Here is a 13792-nt window from a genome sequence, read left to right as displayed (position 1 = left end):
GCCTGATGATGAGAAATATTTGCAATTTGCAGCTTGGGGTAAGCTCAGCACTTACCCCGCTGCCTGGCAGAACACTTCCATGAATATTGACATGGCCCACAGGGTGTCTCAGCTATTCTAAAAGAGCCTTACGAATGCATGAAGCCCAAGACCAAGGGTTGTGGACAAGCTGCAGAACAATCATCAGCCTTTCCTTTGGTTGTCCTGTGTCCCAGTCTGCCCTAAGGTGGTTGTGTGCGATTTTTCTTTCCTGCATGTTTTGACTAAGAGACTCCCAGATATTCTGCTCTCCAAAATGCAGCCATTTTCTGCATCTTTCTGCAGCCACGTCTGGTACATATGTCTTACTAGTGAAAATTACTAAGTAAAAATAGAATGTAGTGTCCATAATAGAAGATACCTTTGAATCCTTCAGCCCATTGTCTAGTCTTGGAAAGCACCTTTTATGAAGATAAAATGAGTCAAAGTGGTTCCCTTAGTGAGAGGAATCTAAAGAACTTCCCTCTGACCCCTGCCACCAAAAGAATATGTGGATAGTTTTGAGGGAAGAGACTTCATCTAGGAAGGTACTTACTTACCCACCGCATGGGCTCCACTCTGCCTAGCTTTGAATAAAGCACTAGAGTTTCACTCCATTTGCTGTGAAATAAATTTGATTTGAGAGATATCCCTAGGGCTTTTTGTTTTGGGTTTATTTCTTTTCCCTCCTTTTTTTCCCTTGGTGTTAATTTCTCTGCTCTGAAAAAAGTGGAGAAGTGAAAATGAGGAAGAAACAAGAACCCATGTCTGTCTTCTCTCTACTCTCAGTAATAATATAGTTCATTTTCATAGTAGATCTTTGAACAGTTAACAGTGTGCGCTTTCAGTAATACTGTTTCTGTTACTCCAGTAAACCCTGGAATATTTTCTGTATTTCATTAGTTACTATTTTGACAGTGAACTATCATATAAAGAATAAATCATATTCATTATTTGACTTGTACTTTTGATAATACAGAGCTTGTTATGTTGTGCTTTATAATGTTTGACTCCCCTGACGTTCTTTTATAGGTGCTGTTTTGAATCTGACAGCTAATGAATGGTTTTGTTCACTTTTTAGACGAGACAAGCTATGGATTTGCATGGAGTTTTGTGGAGGTGGCTCTCTGCAGGATATTTATCATGGTATGTCAAAACAAATTCTTTAAAAGCTAAGTAAAGCTTATTTTCAAAAATGAGGTGTTTGCAGTGTTTTGGAATCAGAGAGGGGGAATCCTAAATTTAATACCCATAATATTCCATTGAAGGTCAGTTTTAGGTTATGTATTTATGTAATTGGTTGGGCTTTGGTTTTTTAAACAAAATTAGCTGTAGTGGGGGTTTTTGAGCAGCAGAAGTTATTTCCTTCCTTCACTAGCTCATATACCCATCACTACTTTTTCAAAAGCTTTACAATTGGACGATACTGTATGGTAAAAATAATAATAATAAAATATAATGATGGGCTCTCTTCCTAGCCATTTTGTTTCTAAGCTTTTGAACTTTGCTTTAGTATTATCTACTAGTACTATCCACTGCCTACAGATACTTAGATAAGTGGATTGATTAGCATGGATGCTCTTATCCTTTGTAAACAGTGATCTTGTTTTCAAGAGACAAAATGAGTTTTGAGGGATTTTATTGCCCTAGAATTAAGACTTGCGAGCGAGTAATGGCTCTGTGGTTCTCGGGTGATTGTTTTCAGAGAGGAAATCCGTCTGTATTCTAAATTGTGAAGATTTTACATGCTAGGATCTTCACATCTGTCTTCCGTGCATAAACGGCTTGTATACCTTTTCACATTTAACTTGGGTGCAGTTAAAATAAGGCACCAACTCACAGGTTCACACCATGCTTATGGCATAGTCATTTGAACATGGCCTTGTTGATTCTTTACATCTTAACTAGTGTCAGAAAAAGCATTGTGTCTGATAGGCTTTATGTGTGGCACCTGTAGAGTAGGAAATGAGCTCATGACACATAAATGCCTAAACAGTTGTCATACAGAAGCAGTTTCCTGTTGCAGCTGATTTTTGGCTTCTCTGCCAGTAGTTAAGAGTGGAAAGTTCTTTTCTGATCTTAATCACATTTCAAGGAGTTTTATTCCAATTGAACTATAGGCCTCCGTAATCTTTAGTAATTTAATCAGAATTTATTTTTTTTTTAAATAAACATACCTGCCTAGAAATACGTGCTCTGGGTGCTAATATCTTTAGCTTTATGTTGGTTTGGAGCTTTTCTTTCAGGAAGGGGAAGATGGATCTAGACCTCTTTTGAAGACATAGATATATGTTGCATGATAACTGATTTATATTATGGTTGTGGGTTTTGTAGAAGCTGAGAAGTTAGGTGCTTAAATCTTGTTTTGTTTTTAACTCCCTACTCCTTCAGTTTCCTTTGAGGAAACTCCATCCAACTTTTTTTATGTTTTCTCTGCCAAACCTGAGAAGCTTGCAGTGATGACTGCATTTTCTGGTCTTAAAACACTTCAGTTTCAGGATCAAAGTTCAGTGACTGGGGACAAGTTGCAGGCCATTCCATGCCTGCTGTTCTGTGTTTGGTTTACATATTTGTTCAGATTTTGTTTTCCTTTGAGAGACTTGAGTGAAGTGGGCAAGGGAGAGGAAGACTCCTTCCTTAGGGAAGCTGCTGGGCCTGCTCAGAGAGATAGTTTGAGAAGGTGCATTGTGTGGCAGGCCCAGGAGCAGCAGTGCTGGTAGCTCATGCAGAAAAGGGTTGAGAAGCTGCAGAGAGCACTTCACACAGCTGCAGGGGAGAGCAGGTCACCTGGCAGCGGGAAAGTGAGGAGGAAGCAGATTGCAAAGGGTAAAAGGAACTTCCTAGAGCTCAAAAGGGACTGAGCGGAGTTTGCTGCAGCTCTGAGTCACTGGGTTGGAAGTCCAGCCCTGCATAGAAGGACACAATGGGTTTGTGCAGGGAAAAGTGTTTTCCTTAAAATCACCGCTTCTGTTTCTTTTTCCTCTTAATTACTTTGTGATTTATATATGGAGGGAGTTAGTTTCCATTCCAATGGGGCTAGACATTTTTGAGTTTAAAAAATGTTTGGTGGTCTTTGGGATGCTCAATCTGGGGGAAAGTCTAAGCACATTTACTTTGAGGCTAATAGTGTAAGATCTTATCAGTGTGTCAGTGTGAATGGCAGTCATTGTATGGAGTGTGAGGTGTTTTGGAGTTGCATGGAGTGAATGGAGGTATGTATGGGTTTGGAATGGGCAGTATCTTACTGATTTTGAGAGCTGTTTTTTTTTTTTTCCCCCTTCCATTTCAGTGACTGGACCACTTTCAGAACAGCAGATTGCCTATGTTAGCAGAGAAACACTGCAGGTAGTGTGTTCTCAGGTTTTTGTGGTTGACTTTTAATGTGAAAGTATTAAAAGCTAAAACTAAAAGTTACAAATAAGTGTGATGCCATGGATGTACAGTGTTTGGCTGGCTTAGCATTTTTCTCAGACTTTTGAGGAGGTCCTGTATTATAGCCTAGAACTGATATAATTGTATAACCTCAAATTATCCTGGATAATTGGAAGAAAACTGTTGTCATCTTTCTGCTGTTAATTCTTTCTTTTTTAGAAGAGGGGAAGCAGCATATGTATTAATCCATACTTGTGGTACAAATTAGTTATTGCAAGTTTGAAGGAAAACTTAAAAACTCAGTTTTGCATATCTGATAGTTGATATGTGCCAGTAAGGAGAGAGAAAAAAAAAAAAGCCTATGTACTTGAGATGTTCAAGTTAAGGTCACCAGCCTCTCCTCATGGGTATGCTAGCTTTCATTTTCTTCCCTAAATTCAGTTCACCAGTAAAACTTAAATCAGAAATGGCTTTTTCGGTGGATGTCTTGCTTCCATGTGAGAGAGCAGTTCTTGGCCTCTAGTGAATGTGTATCTCTTGAATACCATTGGTTGAGAGCTGCTGTCTCTCTCAGACACTCAAGATAGCTTTGTCCCTGAGCCAGCTCCCTTGAATGCCATTTACCATGTCTCTAGGCTATTGCCAGAGATTGCAGACTTCTGACTTATAGGATGTGGCTTTTTCTTCCTTACAGTGAAGTCTTACATGACATCTGTTTTTTTAACCTTTAAACTGTCTTGTTCCTATAGAACCATAAAATGGTTTGGGTTAGAAGGGACCTTTACAGGTTCAGCCTCCCTATGGTGAGCAGGGACGTCTACAACTAGACCAGGTTGCTCAGAGCCCTGTTCAGCCTGACCTTGAATGTTTCCACAGATGGGGCATCTACAGCCTCTCTGGGCAACCTGTGCCAGTGTTTCACGGCCCTAATTGTAAAAAATGTCTTCCTTGTATTTAGTCCGAATCTACCCTATTAACTTAAAACCGTTACCCCTTTTCTTATTGCTACAGGCTCCGTCTGTCCCTGTCTTTCTTATAAGCCCCCTTTAAGGACTGGAAGGCCGCTATAAGGTCTCCCTGGAGCCTTCTACTCTTAGGCTGAACAACCCCAACTCTCTTCAGCCTGTCTTCATAGGAAAGGTGCTCCAGCCCTCTGATTGTTTTTTGTGGCCCTCCTCTGGGGGAGGGGGCCCAGTTCTCAAGCTGATCCAGGTTCCTCTGAATGGCATCCTGTCCCTCAGGCGTGTCAACTGCACCACTTAGCTTGGTGTCATCTGCAGATTTGCTAAGGGTACGCTCAATCCAACTGTCTATGTCATTGATGAAGATATTAACAGTACTGGTCCCAATACAGACCTCTGAGGGACACCACTAGTCACTGATGGCCATCTGGACATTGAGCCATTGACTGCTACTCTCTGGGTATGACCATCCAGCCAATTCCTTATCCACCGAATAGTCCATCCATCAAATTTGTAACCTTCTCAGAGTATGGAGGAGTGTTTCGGTAGTCTAGAGTAAAATTTATGAAATCATTGTTTATTGTGTGGGAAGATTTTGTGGTTAATATGCATAAATTGCTTGTAAGAAGGAAACTTGCTACTTTGTGTATGTTTTTTAAGTGTTATCCATGGACCCATTTTTGTATATTTTAAAGTTGTCTGTAAATGCATGCTTACACCACTCTGACCAAATATAATGTAGTATTATATAGTGTATCATGTATTATATAGTGTATAATGCAGTTTCTGATACCTTGGTGTAGGTTACAATGCAGCAGTCACTTTTACTAGTAAAAAGTCTGAGCATATAGGCTATCTGTCCTTCCATAAAAGTAATTTGGCCAATGTCAATTTTGCCATCAGCTTCCATGAACCCAGAGTTTCACTTGAATGCTTAAAGTTAACATTTAGTCTCCACATTTAGAAGCCCATAAAACGGTCTGTTTTCAGAGAACACTTGCTATCAGTTCTGGTTGGAATCTGTGAGACTGATTCTGAAAATAGAGGTCCTTTAAATATGGCCTTTAAAGTACCTGCCTCCGGGCATTCAGTTTTGAAAATGGCAACCTCAAATTCTTCTAGGGCAGTGGTAAGAATGAGTGAGTTGTTGGGTTTTGTGTGTCAGTAGTATCCAGAGATTTAAATGGGAGGAGTGGACACGGGACTCTTCCAGCTAATGCCAGTTGTTGCAACAGTCAGGTAGGTTCTTTGATTAATTACACTGTACCAAAAGCAAGTAAGAGTTCAGTTTTTGGGTCTGCGTGTGTGCCTGTAGTGAGGACTCTGAAAAACTATTGGACCAACTGGGTGTTGTTAGTCACTTCCCCCAGTGAAACAGGTTAAAACATCTGTGAGTGGGGTTTTTTTTCTTAGTTTAAGGAGTTGAATTTCATAACTGATTAGCACTTCAGCTACACTGCATTCAGATTTTCATTAACTGACCAAAAAATACCCCAAAACTGTATCTTCAGTGGTATTGTTGTCTATCTGTACAATGTTGTTCACATGAAAATCTGAAATATCAAGTCATGTAAGTAATTGTTCCCTCATTTTTCCTGCTGGTACGTTTAGGACCATCCATGAAAATGCTAATCATTGAAAACAGTCTTTATTTTTGCAATCAACTTCATGATGTGCTGCATGAGCTGGCAAAAAATGTCTGTTTTAACATGGGTATCTCCCATGAAAATGTAGTCTTTATGGAGGTTCATGACTGCAGAGTGAGGATGTTGTTTACGTGACGTTTTACCCCTGGAAGAGAATTTTAGAGACAAGCCTTGAGTGACAAAAGTGATGTGCCTCTGATTTGTCATGCATGGATTTGGTTTGATAGAATTCTTCCAGGATTTCAATTTGGAGTTTCTGACACATGTTGAGTCCTAAAATGCTTTGGTACTGTCATCAAGATCCAGAGAGACAGCCTAATGCTTCCGCAGAAATCCATGAATGAAAAGTTAACTCCTGTGTTAGACTTGAATTGCTGCCTGCTAGTGTGCTTCTTCGAGACTTAACTGAAGTGTGTAATGACATAGGAAATAACTGCATTAGGTATCCAGTGATCTGACTGCTGAATAGAAGACTGTTAGGCAATTTAAAAGTAATTAACTTGGTCTAAAAAGGTGATAGTTGCCATGTCCAGAGGAAATCTTGGTGGGGTAATGCTTTTCTTACAATAGGTGTGGTGACTGGTATTCTTTCCATCTAGCTGGTGTTTTAGGTACTATGCTACTACATGTATTGAATTTGCAAATGCAGTTCAGATACGCTAACATAAATGTTCTTCAGTCAGTGAGTTGTTTAGATAGTAGAATTGGATCCTAAATATGTCTTGTAATTAAGTAAGAAATGTATCTAAAATAAAAACCACTGGACTAAATTATTATCTAAATGTTTTATGCAGGGACTATATTATCTTCACAGTAAAGGAAAAATGCACAGAGACATAAAGGTAAGTAAAAACCAAAGGGAATTTTGTTGTGTTTAAAATAGGTTATATCACCTCTGATGGGTTTGTAATGTTATGTATCAATTTTGGGGATATTTAAGAATATATATGTTTTTCTGTCTATTAGAATAAAATTTTCTGCCCAAGGGAAGAAGAAATCCTTATTTAAAAATGCATGCATGGAAATAGTTTGTTCTTTTAATTGGAGTCAAACATACTGTTTATTTAGACCAGTGCTGTAAAATTTAGGCATCAGTTGATGTCCAGAGCAGCACGTTCAGATGGCTGTAAGGGTGTGCTCTGTGCTCAAGTAAGTTTAGTCTTTTCCAAGAAGCTTGACATACCCTTGTCTTTGAACTAGCTAGCGAGCAGAGCTGCTGCTTTGACGACTTGCTACTTTTCTTGGTCAGTGGCTGCTGTTCTGCATGGTTCTTGGAAACTACTTCTGTCTCCTTCTTCACATGCTAAAATTAGAGAGAGTACCACAGATCAGGCTCTTAACACTGCCTTACTTAAACCTTCATCTCAACAAAGCTGTATCAAAGGTGGCTTGTTCAGACTCTTACACTCTCTTCTATAGTTTCCTTCTGGTGCTTCCTGTTAACTTTTTGTCCCTGGAGTTTTACTCCCTACTGTTTCCCTTTCCAAGCTCTTCCTTGCCCAGACTGCAGCTTAAAATTGGCAGGCTTCCTCCTGGAAATATGACAGTAAATTTTCATATTCCTTTGTGTTGTATAGGGGGCTGGTTTTGGTTGGTTGGTTTGGTTATTTTCAGACAAGGGGTGCAGTGTACACAGCAGTTTCAGCTGTAGATATCTTAATACAGCCTGATTCCAAGTTCTCATTGACTGCAGAAGGATATTTTGTCTTTTCAGCAATCATAAAAATAATTTCTGAATGAAAGTTTACTTTAGACACAAAAATTAAACATTTTTCATTATACTTTGCAAGGATCATTTTGCATTCTGTAAGGATACAGTGCAGATACTGCAGATACTTGTTTCTAAACAGAACCGTGCAGGTAAAAAATGCTTTCAGTGCTTACATTGAGAATTTTTTTTTAAAAAAAAAAAAGCATGGAAATTTAAAAAAAAAAAAAATGAGCATGGAAGAATACTGTCTTCATCTGCAGATCCTCTGACTGTTGAATTATGTTTGCTTCCCTCTGTAGTCAAGTTACATATTTAGAGTAGCTGTCCTGTTAGTCTTGAAGGTGAACAAGGTCAAGAGAATGTTAACTGGACTGTCACACTATTGACCAAACTCTGTTTATAAGGCTCATTAACTATACTTGTATGATGTTTGCCAAAGTAAGCTGCATTTTACTGCAAGCTTGACTTTTCATTCTCTGTGAAAAGCCATAATCTGTAAAAACAGTTTTTTGGAGGCCTATCTGTGCTGCCTTTCCATCTAGTTTATGGGCAGTGCTGACTTAGAACTGTGTTTAGTCAGTTCCAGCTTTCGCTCAACTCTGCCTGTACCTGGCTTCACTCTTCAGATCAGGTTTGTTCTTAGTCTTTTTATGTCATAGTTCTATGGTACCAACTAGTGCTTTGGTTTAGTTGATTATTGAACTGAAGTGAGCGGTACATACTACACAACAGTGAACTCCTCAAGTCTTAGCACTAAACAGAACCTCTGTTGTGTAAGGACAGAAATAGTTTTGCTAAACACTTGAGTATCAAGGCAGATTCTTAAGGCTGTAGTTATCATGGCTGTCAAACAAGACAAAACCAGCTCCTACATGTGAAAAAATAAAAATCAAATTACTTCCACTTTGACCTTTAGAGCTCCTATTTCCTTTCAGTCAGTGTAAATAGAAAAGAAAGTAAGAATTTGCCAGCATAGGAAATCATCATATTCTGCTTTTTGAGAGGGGTTTTGTGTACAATGGAAACTCTGTAGTACTATAGGGTAGAGAGTACTAAACTAAAAATGTACAAGAAACCCCGCCTGTCCAAGTTTCTTCATATAACAGAATGGCAACTTGCTAATTTCACAAACATTGCCTTGGTAAGGCTACCGATTTCTTGAACATGGAATCCTTGGTTTGCCTTTGGCCCCTAGTTTGCCATAAGATTTCATGTACATTTTTTTACATAAGATATCAGAGGAATCTGCATGTTTTAATTCAAGTGTGCTTACTTTTTTTTTTAAGGGAGCAAACATTCTTTTAACGGATAACGGACATGTAAAATTAGGTGAGTTAATGCAATTTAGTGTTATTAACAGATTTTATATCCTTTAAAAAGCAGTCTTCATTATTTTGTTTAACAATGTAATGATTCATGTAAGGAATCAGTGAATATCAAAAGTCTTTCTCTTGCTGGTAATACCTAACTGCACCATCCAATTAGTGTATGAGGAATAATTGGAGTAGTTTTGGAACACTGAGGTAAGACTGATGGTGTAAGGTGGACGTAAAAATCAAATCACAGGTTTTCATAGAATTTTAATAAAATGTACCATCCAGAGTGTTTAAGTGTGAAGTGTACCTTGAAAGGTTATCTGAAAGTATCTCTTGAATAATAATGAATTATGTATTTTATCATGTTAAAACTGCATGTAACTGTTAAGACTTCTGTACTAGCCTGCTCTTCCTTGAGTTGATGAGGGGCATGTTTGTGTGCAGTATGCATATTTGGCAGGTGACTGAGAGGAGCTCACTGATGGATCTGAGATACACCAAGTTTCCATTATTTGCCTTTGTTTATTTTTGTTAAATATTTCCAGTATATTTAAGAAACTCTTACAGTAGGGAAACCAAACTTGTGTTTGTTAACAAATAATTGCATCAAGTCAGTTATTAACTGTCATTTTGGTTTTGCTTTCATTTTTGATAGCTGATTTTGGAGTATCTGCGCAGATAACAGCTACGATTGCCAAAAGGAAATCATTCATTGGCACCCCATATTGGTAATTCTGTTTTACTTGGCCGTTAATATAATAGTAACGTATATAATACTGTTGAAAAATTATAATTAGAGTCACTTTCTGGGTAGACTTAATCACTAAAGGCTGTGTCAGACTTTCTGATGATTGTATTACTTACTCAGATAATTCAGGATTTAGATTATCAGAGAAAATACTGTAATGCTCTGAAAACCTGAAAGGCTGGTATTATCACTGTTGACTAATGTATCTCAATTTAGTCAAACTATCAATAATTTTGCTTGTTTTTAACATTGATATTAATTTTTTTGTTCTTCCCTGATTTTCTGTTTAGGTGGTTTGTTTCTTCCCTTCCATCCTAAATGTATCTATTCTGCATCTCTTCAGTTAACATTGAGTTTCATTTGTTTGTCTCTGCAGATTCTTTTGCCACTTGTGGAATGTTTCCTCTAAGCAGTTTGTTCCCCCCTCCCCCCTTATTTGCTTGAACTGATTGAATTCAAACATAGATTTCTAGTCTGTCTGTATAGCATCTTCATTCTTCCCTCAGTAAACTAGTTTGCACAGTCTAAAGTTCAGCATTTTATTTTCTCCTCTTTGCACTGGAAGTGATTGTTCCCTTTTTGCGTTGAAGTGAGTGACACACGTTCTTCACTTCCATTGTATGTTTCCTGGAAAGATATTAAAAATTCTGTTGTCTGACAGCATAGTAGATACAAGATAAAAATGTATATAATGAAAAAACGTTACATTCATGTATTCGGTCTTGAAATAGTCAAACACAGCATTTTTAGCATTCTTCTGCAGTGTAAGTCATCCAAGGCATGGATTCACTTCCCTTTCAGAATAAGACAAACATGTATCAGTCATGATTGTGTAACTGGTTTGTGCCTCTTTCCTAAGTTGTCTGGGTGACTTTAGTCCTGGCGTGTATCACTGTGTAACTTCCAAATTGTGCCAGGCTTCTCAAATGACATACCATAACCTTAAACAATAACTTTGAAAGCATTACATAGGTTAAATGCTGATGGAAAGCATTGGGTTTTCCTTGCAAAGCTCAAATTTGAGAGGGGAGCGAGATTGTGGAGAAGAAAATCTAGTTGGAAACAGGCAGTGTTGAGGTTTTATTGGTCATTTGAGTTGTCTGGTCAGGTAAGGCTATGGTGCTTGGATGGGAGAGAAATGAAGGGCAAAACTGCTGTGCAGTGTCTTTAGTTCTAGTAATCCTCCTATTTGTCCTTGCGCTCCTCCTCCATGCCTTTCTAAAGTTAACCCATGTTCCCCTTCTACCTTGGTAACTTCCTCCTCCTATGATTTAGAGTGATTGGGCTTTTTTATGAACTCTCAAAGAAATTTATGTAAGTGTACTTTACTATGCAAACTTAATTTTTACCACCAAACCTGATGATGTTTTCAGATCTACAGATAAGGATGTCTGTGTTTAAATAGTGCATCATTTGAGATGCTGCTTGCTGCTTTACTGGGTCTGTCATTAAGTGACATTAATCTGTTTTACCTATGTTGAGTTACATCTCCAATTCCACTGCTATTTTTCAGGTGATCTGGATTAATAAAGTTCAAACCTAAAAGATATTAACATGTTTTCCATCTGCTATGACTACATAGGACAATCAAATCCATAATTCACTTTGGCTGTTCAAAATATGTGACAATGCCCAGTGAATCATTTTTTTTTAGGTATTCCTATTTATATGTCAGTTATGTTTGTTAGTTTTTGCCACCTGAGGGTGTGGAACTACTTCTGTAACTTAAATGAGGCGTTCTGACATCACAGTGAGGCAGACTTGACAAACAAGGAGTGCTCTGTGCAGAGGTGACAGTGAGTCTTCAGGTCTCATGCTTTCTGGGTACAAGAAAGCTGACGTTTTGTTAATTTTGTTTTAATTAGAATTTTCTTCACAGTCAGTTGATCACTTTCTAGGGCAATATGTGAATATGGATATTACCTGGATTTTACTGCAGTTGAATACCTTAGACTCTTTGGTTCATAGGTTGGAAAAGACCTTTGAGATCATCAAGTCCAACCATTAACCCAGGACTACCAAGTCCACCACTAAACATTGTCCCTAGGCACTGCATCCAGTGCTTCTTGAACACCTCCAGGGATGGTCTCTCCACCACTGCCCTGGGCAGCCACTTCCAATGCTTGACCACCCTTTCAGCGATTAAGTTTTTCCTAATATCCCACCTAGACCTACCCTAGCGCCACTTGAGGCAGTTTCCTCTTGTCCTGTCCCTCTTACCTGGGAGAAGAGGCCAACCCCCCGCCCCCGCCTGCAGCCCGCTGTCAGGCAGTTGCGGACAGTGGTAAAATCAACACCCCCAACCCCCTGCCAAGTCTCCTCCGGACTGAGCCCCCCCCCGCTGCCCCCCCCCAGCCCTGTGCCCCAGCCCCTTCCCCAGCCCCTGCCCGGCTCTGGACACGCTCCAGCCCCTCCACGTCCCCATGGCAGTGAGGGGCCCAGAGCTGAGCCCAGGGTTCGAGGGGCGGCCGCACCAGCACCGAGCGCAGGGGACGGGCACTGCCCCGGCCCTGCTGGCCACGCTGTTCCGGGTACCAGCCAGGATGTGTTGGCCTTCTGGCCACCTGGGCACAGGGCCGGCCGTCAGCCAGCCCCCCCAGGCCCTTTCCCCTGGGCAGCTCCCCAGCCCCCTGCCCCCAGCCCGCAGCGCTGCCTGGGGCCGCTGTGACCCCAGGGCAGGACCCAGCCCTTCTCCTGGCTGAACCTCGTACAAGTGGCCTCGGCCCACGGGCCCAGCCTGCCCAGCCCCCCCCGCAGAGCCCCCTGCCCTCGAGCAGATCAATGCTCCCCCCAGCCTGGAGTTTGTTGTGTACCTGCAGAAAAGTCTGAGACAGATTGGTTTCATCCACTTACTGCTAAATAGGTGTTTTGGAAACTGCGTATTAGTTACTAGAATGTGGCTGAGGAAAACTCCATGTATACATTACATAACTTTTTGCACATGTATATATATCCACATGTATAAATATATATGCTGTAAGCTTACAGATTGAGAGCTCTAGAGAAAAGAGCCTTAAATTGCTTCATACAGAAGAATGTTTGATTTATGGTGAGAATTTTATCTAAAAATGTCTTTTACCCTTTAGGATGGCGCCAGAGGTTGCTGCGGTAGAAAGAAAAGGTGGCTATAACCAGCTCTGTGATCTGTGGGCAGTTGGAATAACTGCTATAGAGCTTGCTGAACTTCAGCCTCCAATGTTTGACCTACATCCAATGAGGTTAGTAAGTGTTTAAAGCTTGGTGGATAAATACAGCTTTGTAAGTAATCCATTTGGAGTAGTGGCTATGTGTGCTTATGGTGTTTGGGGGTACTGCAAGGGTATTGGGTTGTAAGTGTTCTGAATGTACATGATGGAAATTATAATAACTCCTTTTGGTGCATAAATATGTAATGGTGTCCTGGTAGTATCTCTTAAACTGTTGGTCATCTTCCTGCCAACTAAATAATGTATTTAATAATTCGTCTCGTGTATATATATTAAAATGTGAATCACAGAAATACTGTTGCGTTTTCTTCCCAGAGCACTGTTTCTAATGACAAAAAGCAACTTCCAGCCTCCTAAATTAAAGGACAAAATGAAATGGCAAGTACCTTTCTGTTTCAGTAAATAATGTTTGTGTATTTCACTAGGCAATGGATTCTAATGTATACCACTTCATTTTACAGGTCAAATAGTTTCCATCATTTTGTGAAAATGGCACTTACAAAAAACCCTAAAAAAAGACCTACAGCTGAAAAGTTACTACAGGTATAAATTTATGTATGAGATTGATTTGAGTTATAAAATTAAAATATGCTTAATATGAGTGGTTAGAATATTAATATGGGTGTTTTCCTTCTATCTTTCAGCATCCTTTTGTTACCCAGCCATTAAATCGGAGTCTTGCTATTGAACTTTTGGATAAAATGAATAATCCTGATCATTCCACTTACCATGATTTTGATGATGATGATCCTGAGGTAGGAATGTTTTAATGACAGAATCAAGTTAAGTTTTAGTTTGCCGCCAAAACTAAAT

At 39.6% G+C, this 13792-nt stretch overlaps 1 protein-coding gene across 10 annotated transcripts in view; it reads left to right on the top strand.

Annotated features, from left to right (window-relative positions):
* The window catches only part of MAP4K3 (mitogen-activated protein kinase kinase kinase kinase 3), an 84553-nt gene that overhangs the window by 17720 nt on the left and 53041 nt on the right, over nucleotides 1-13792 (top strand). For all 10 annotated transcript variants that reach the window (XR_008822486.1, XR_008822487.1, XM_056342635.1 and 7 more), the window contains 9 exons: nucleotides 1100-1164; nucleotides 3308-3363; nucleotides 6793-6840; nucleotides 8996-9038; nucleotides 9681-9753; nucleotides 12860-12991; nucleotides 13295-13357; nucleotides 13441-13522; nucleotides 13624-13734. Coding sequence is in view for 8 of the 10 variants with exons in the window: in XM_056342635.1 (XP_056198610.1) it covers nucleotides 1100-1164; nucleotides 3308-3363; nucleotides 6793-6840; nucleotides 8996-9038; nucleotides 9681-9753; nucleotides 12860-12991; nucleotides 13295-13357; nucleotides 13441-13522; nucleotides 13624-13734 (673 nt within the window). In the remaining 2 variants the exon portion in view is untranslated. The remainder of the gene's footprint in view (nucleotides 1-1099; nucleotides 1165-3307; nucleotides 3364-6792; nucleotides 6841-8995; nucleotides 9039-9680; nucleotides 9754-12859; nucleotides 12992-13294; nucleotides 13358-13440; nucleotides 13523-13623; nucleotides 13735-13792) is intronic.

The sequence above is a fragment of the Falco biarmicus genome, chromosome 6 (assembly GCF_023638135.1).
Source record: "Falco biarmicus isolate bFalBia1 chromosome 6, bFalBia1.pri, whole genome shotgun sequence".
Classification (NCBI taxonomy): Eukaryota; Metazoa; Chordata; class Aves; order Falconiformes; family Falconidae; genus Falco; species Falco biarmicus.
The sequence above is the reverse complement of the archived record's forward strand: the minus strand, read 5'-3'. Positions and strand labels throughout refer to the sequence as shown.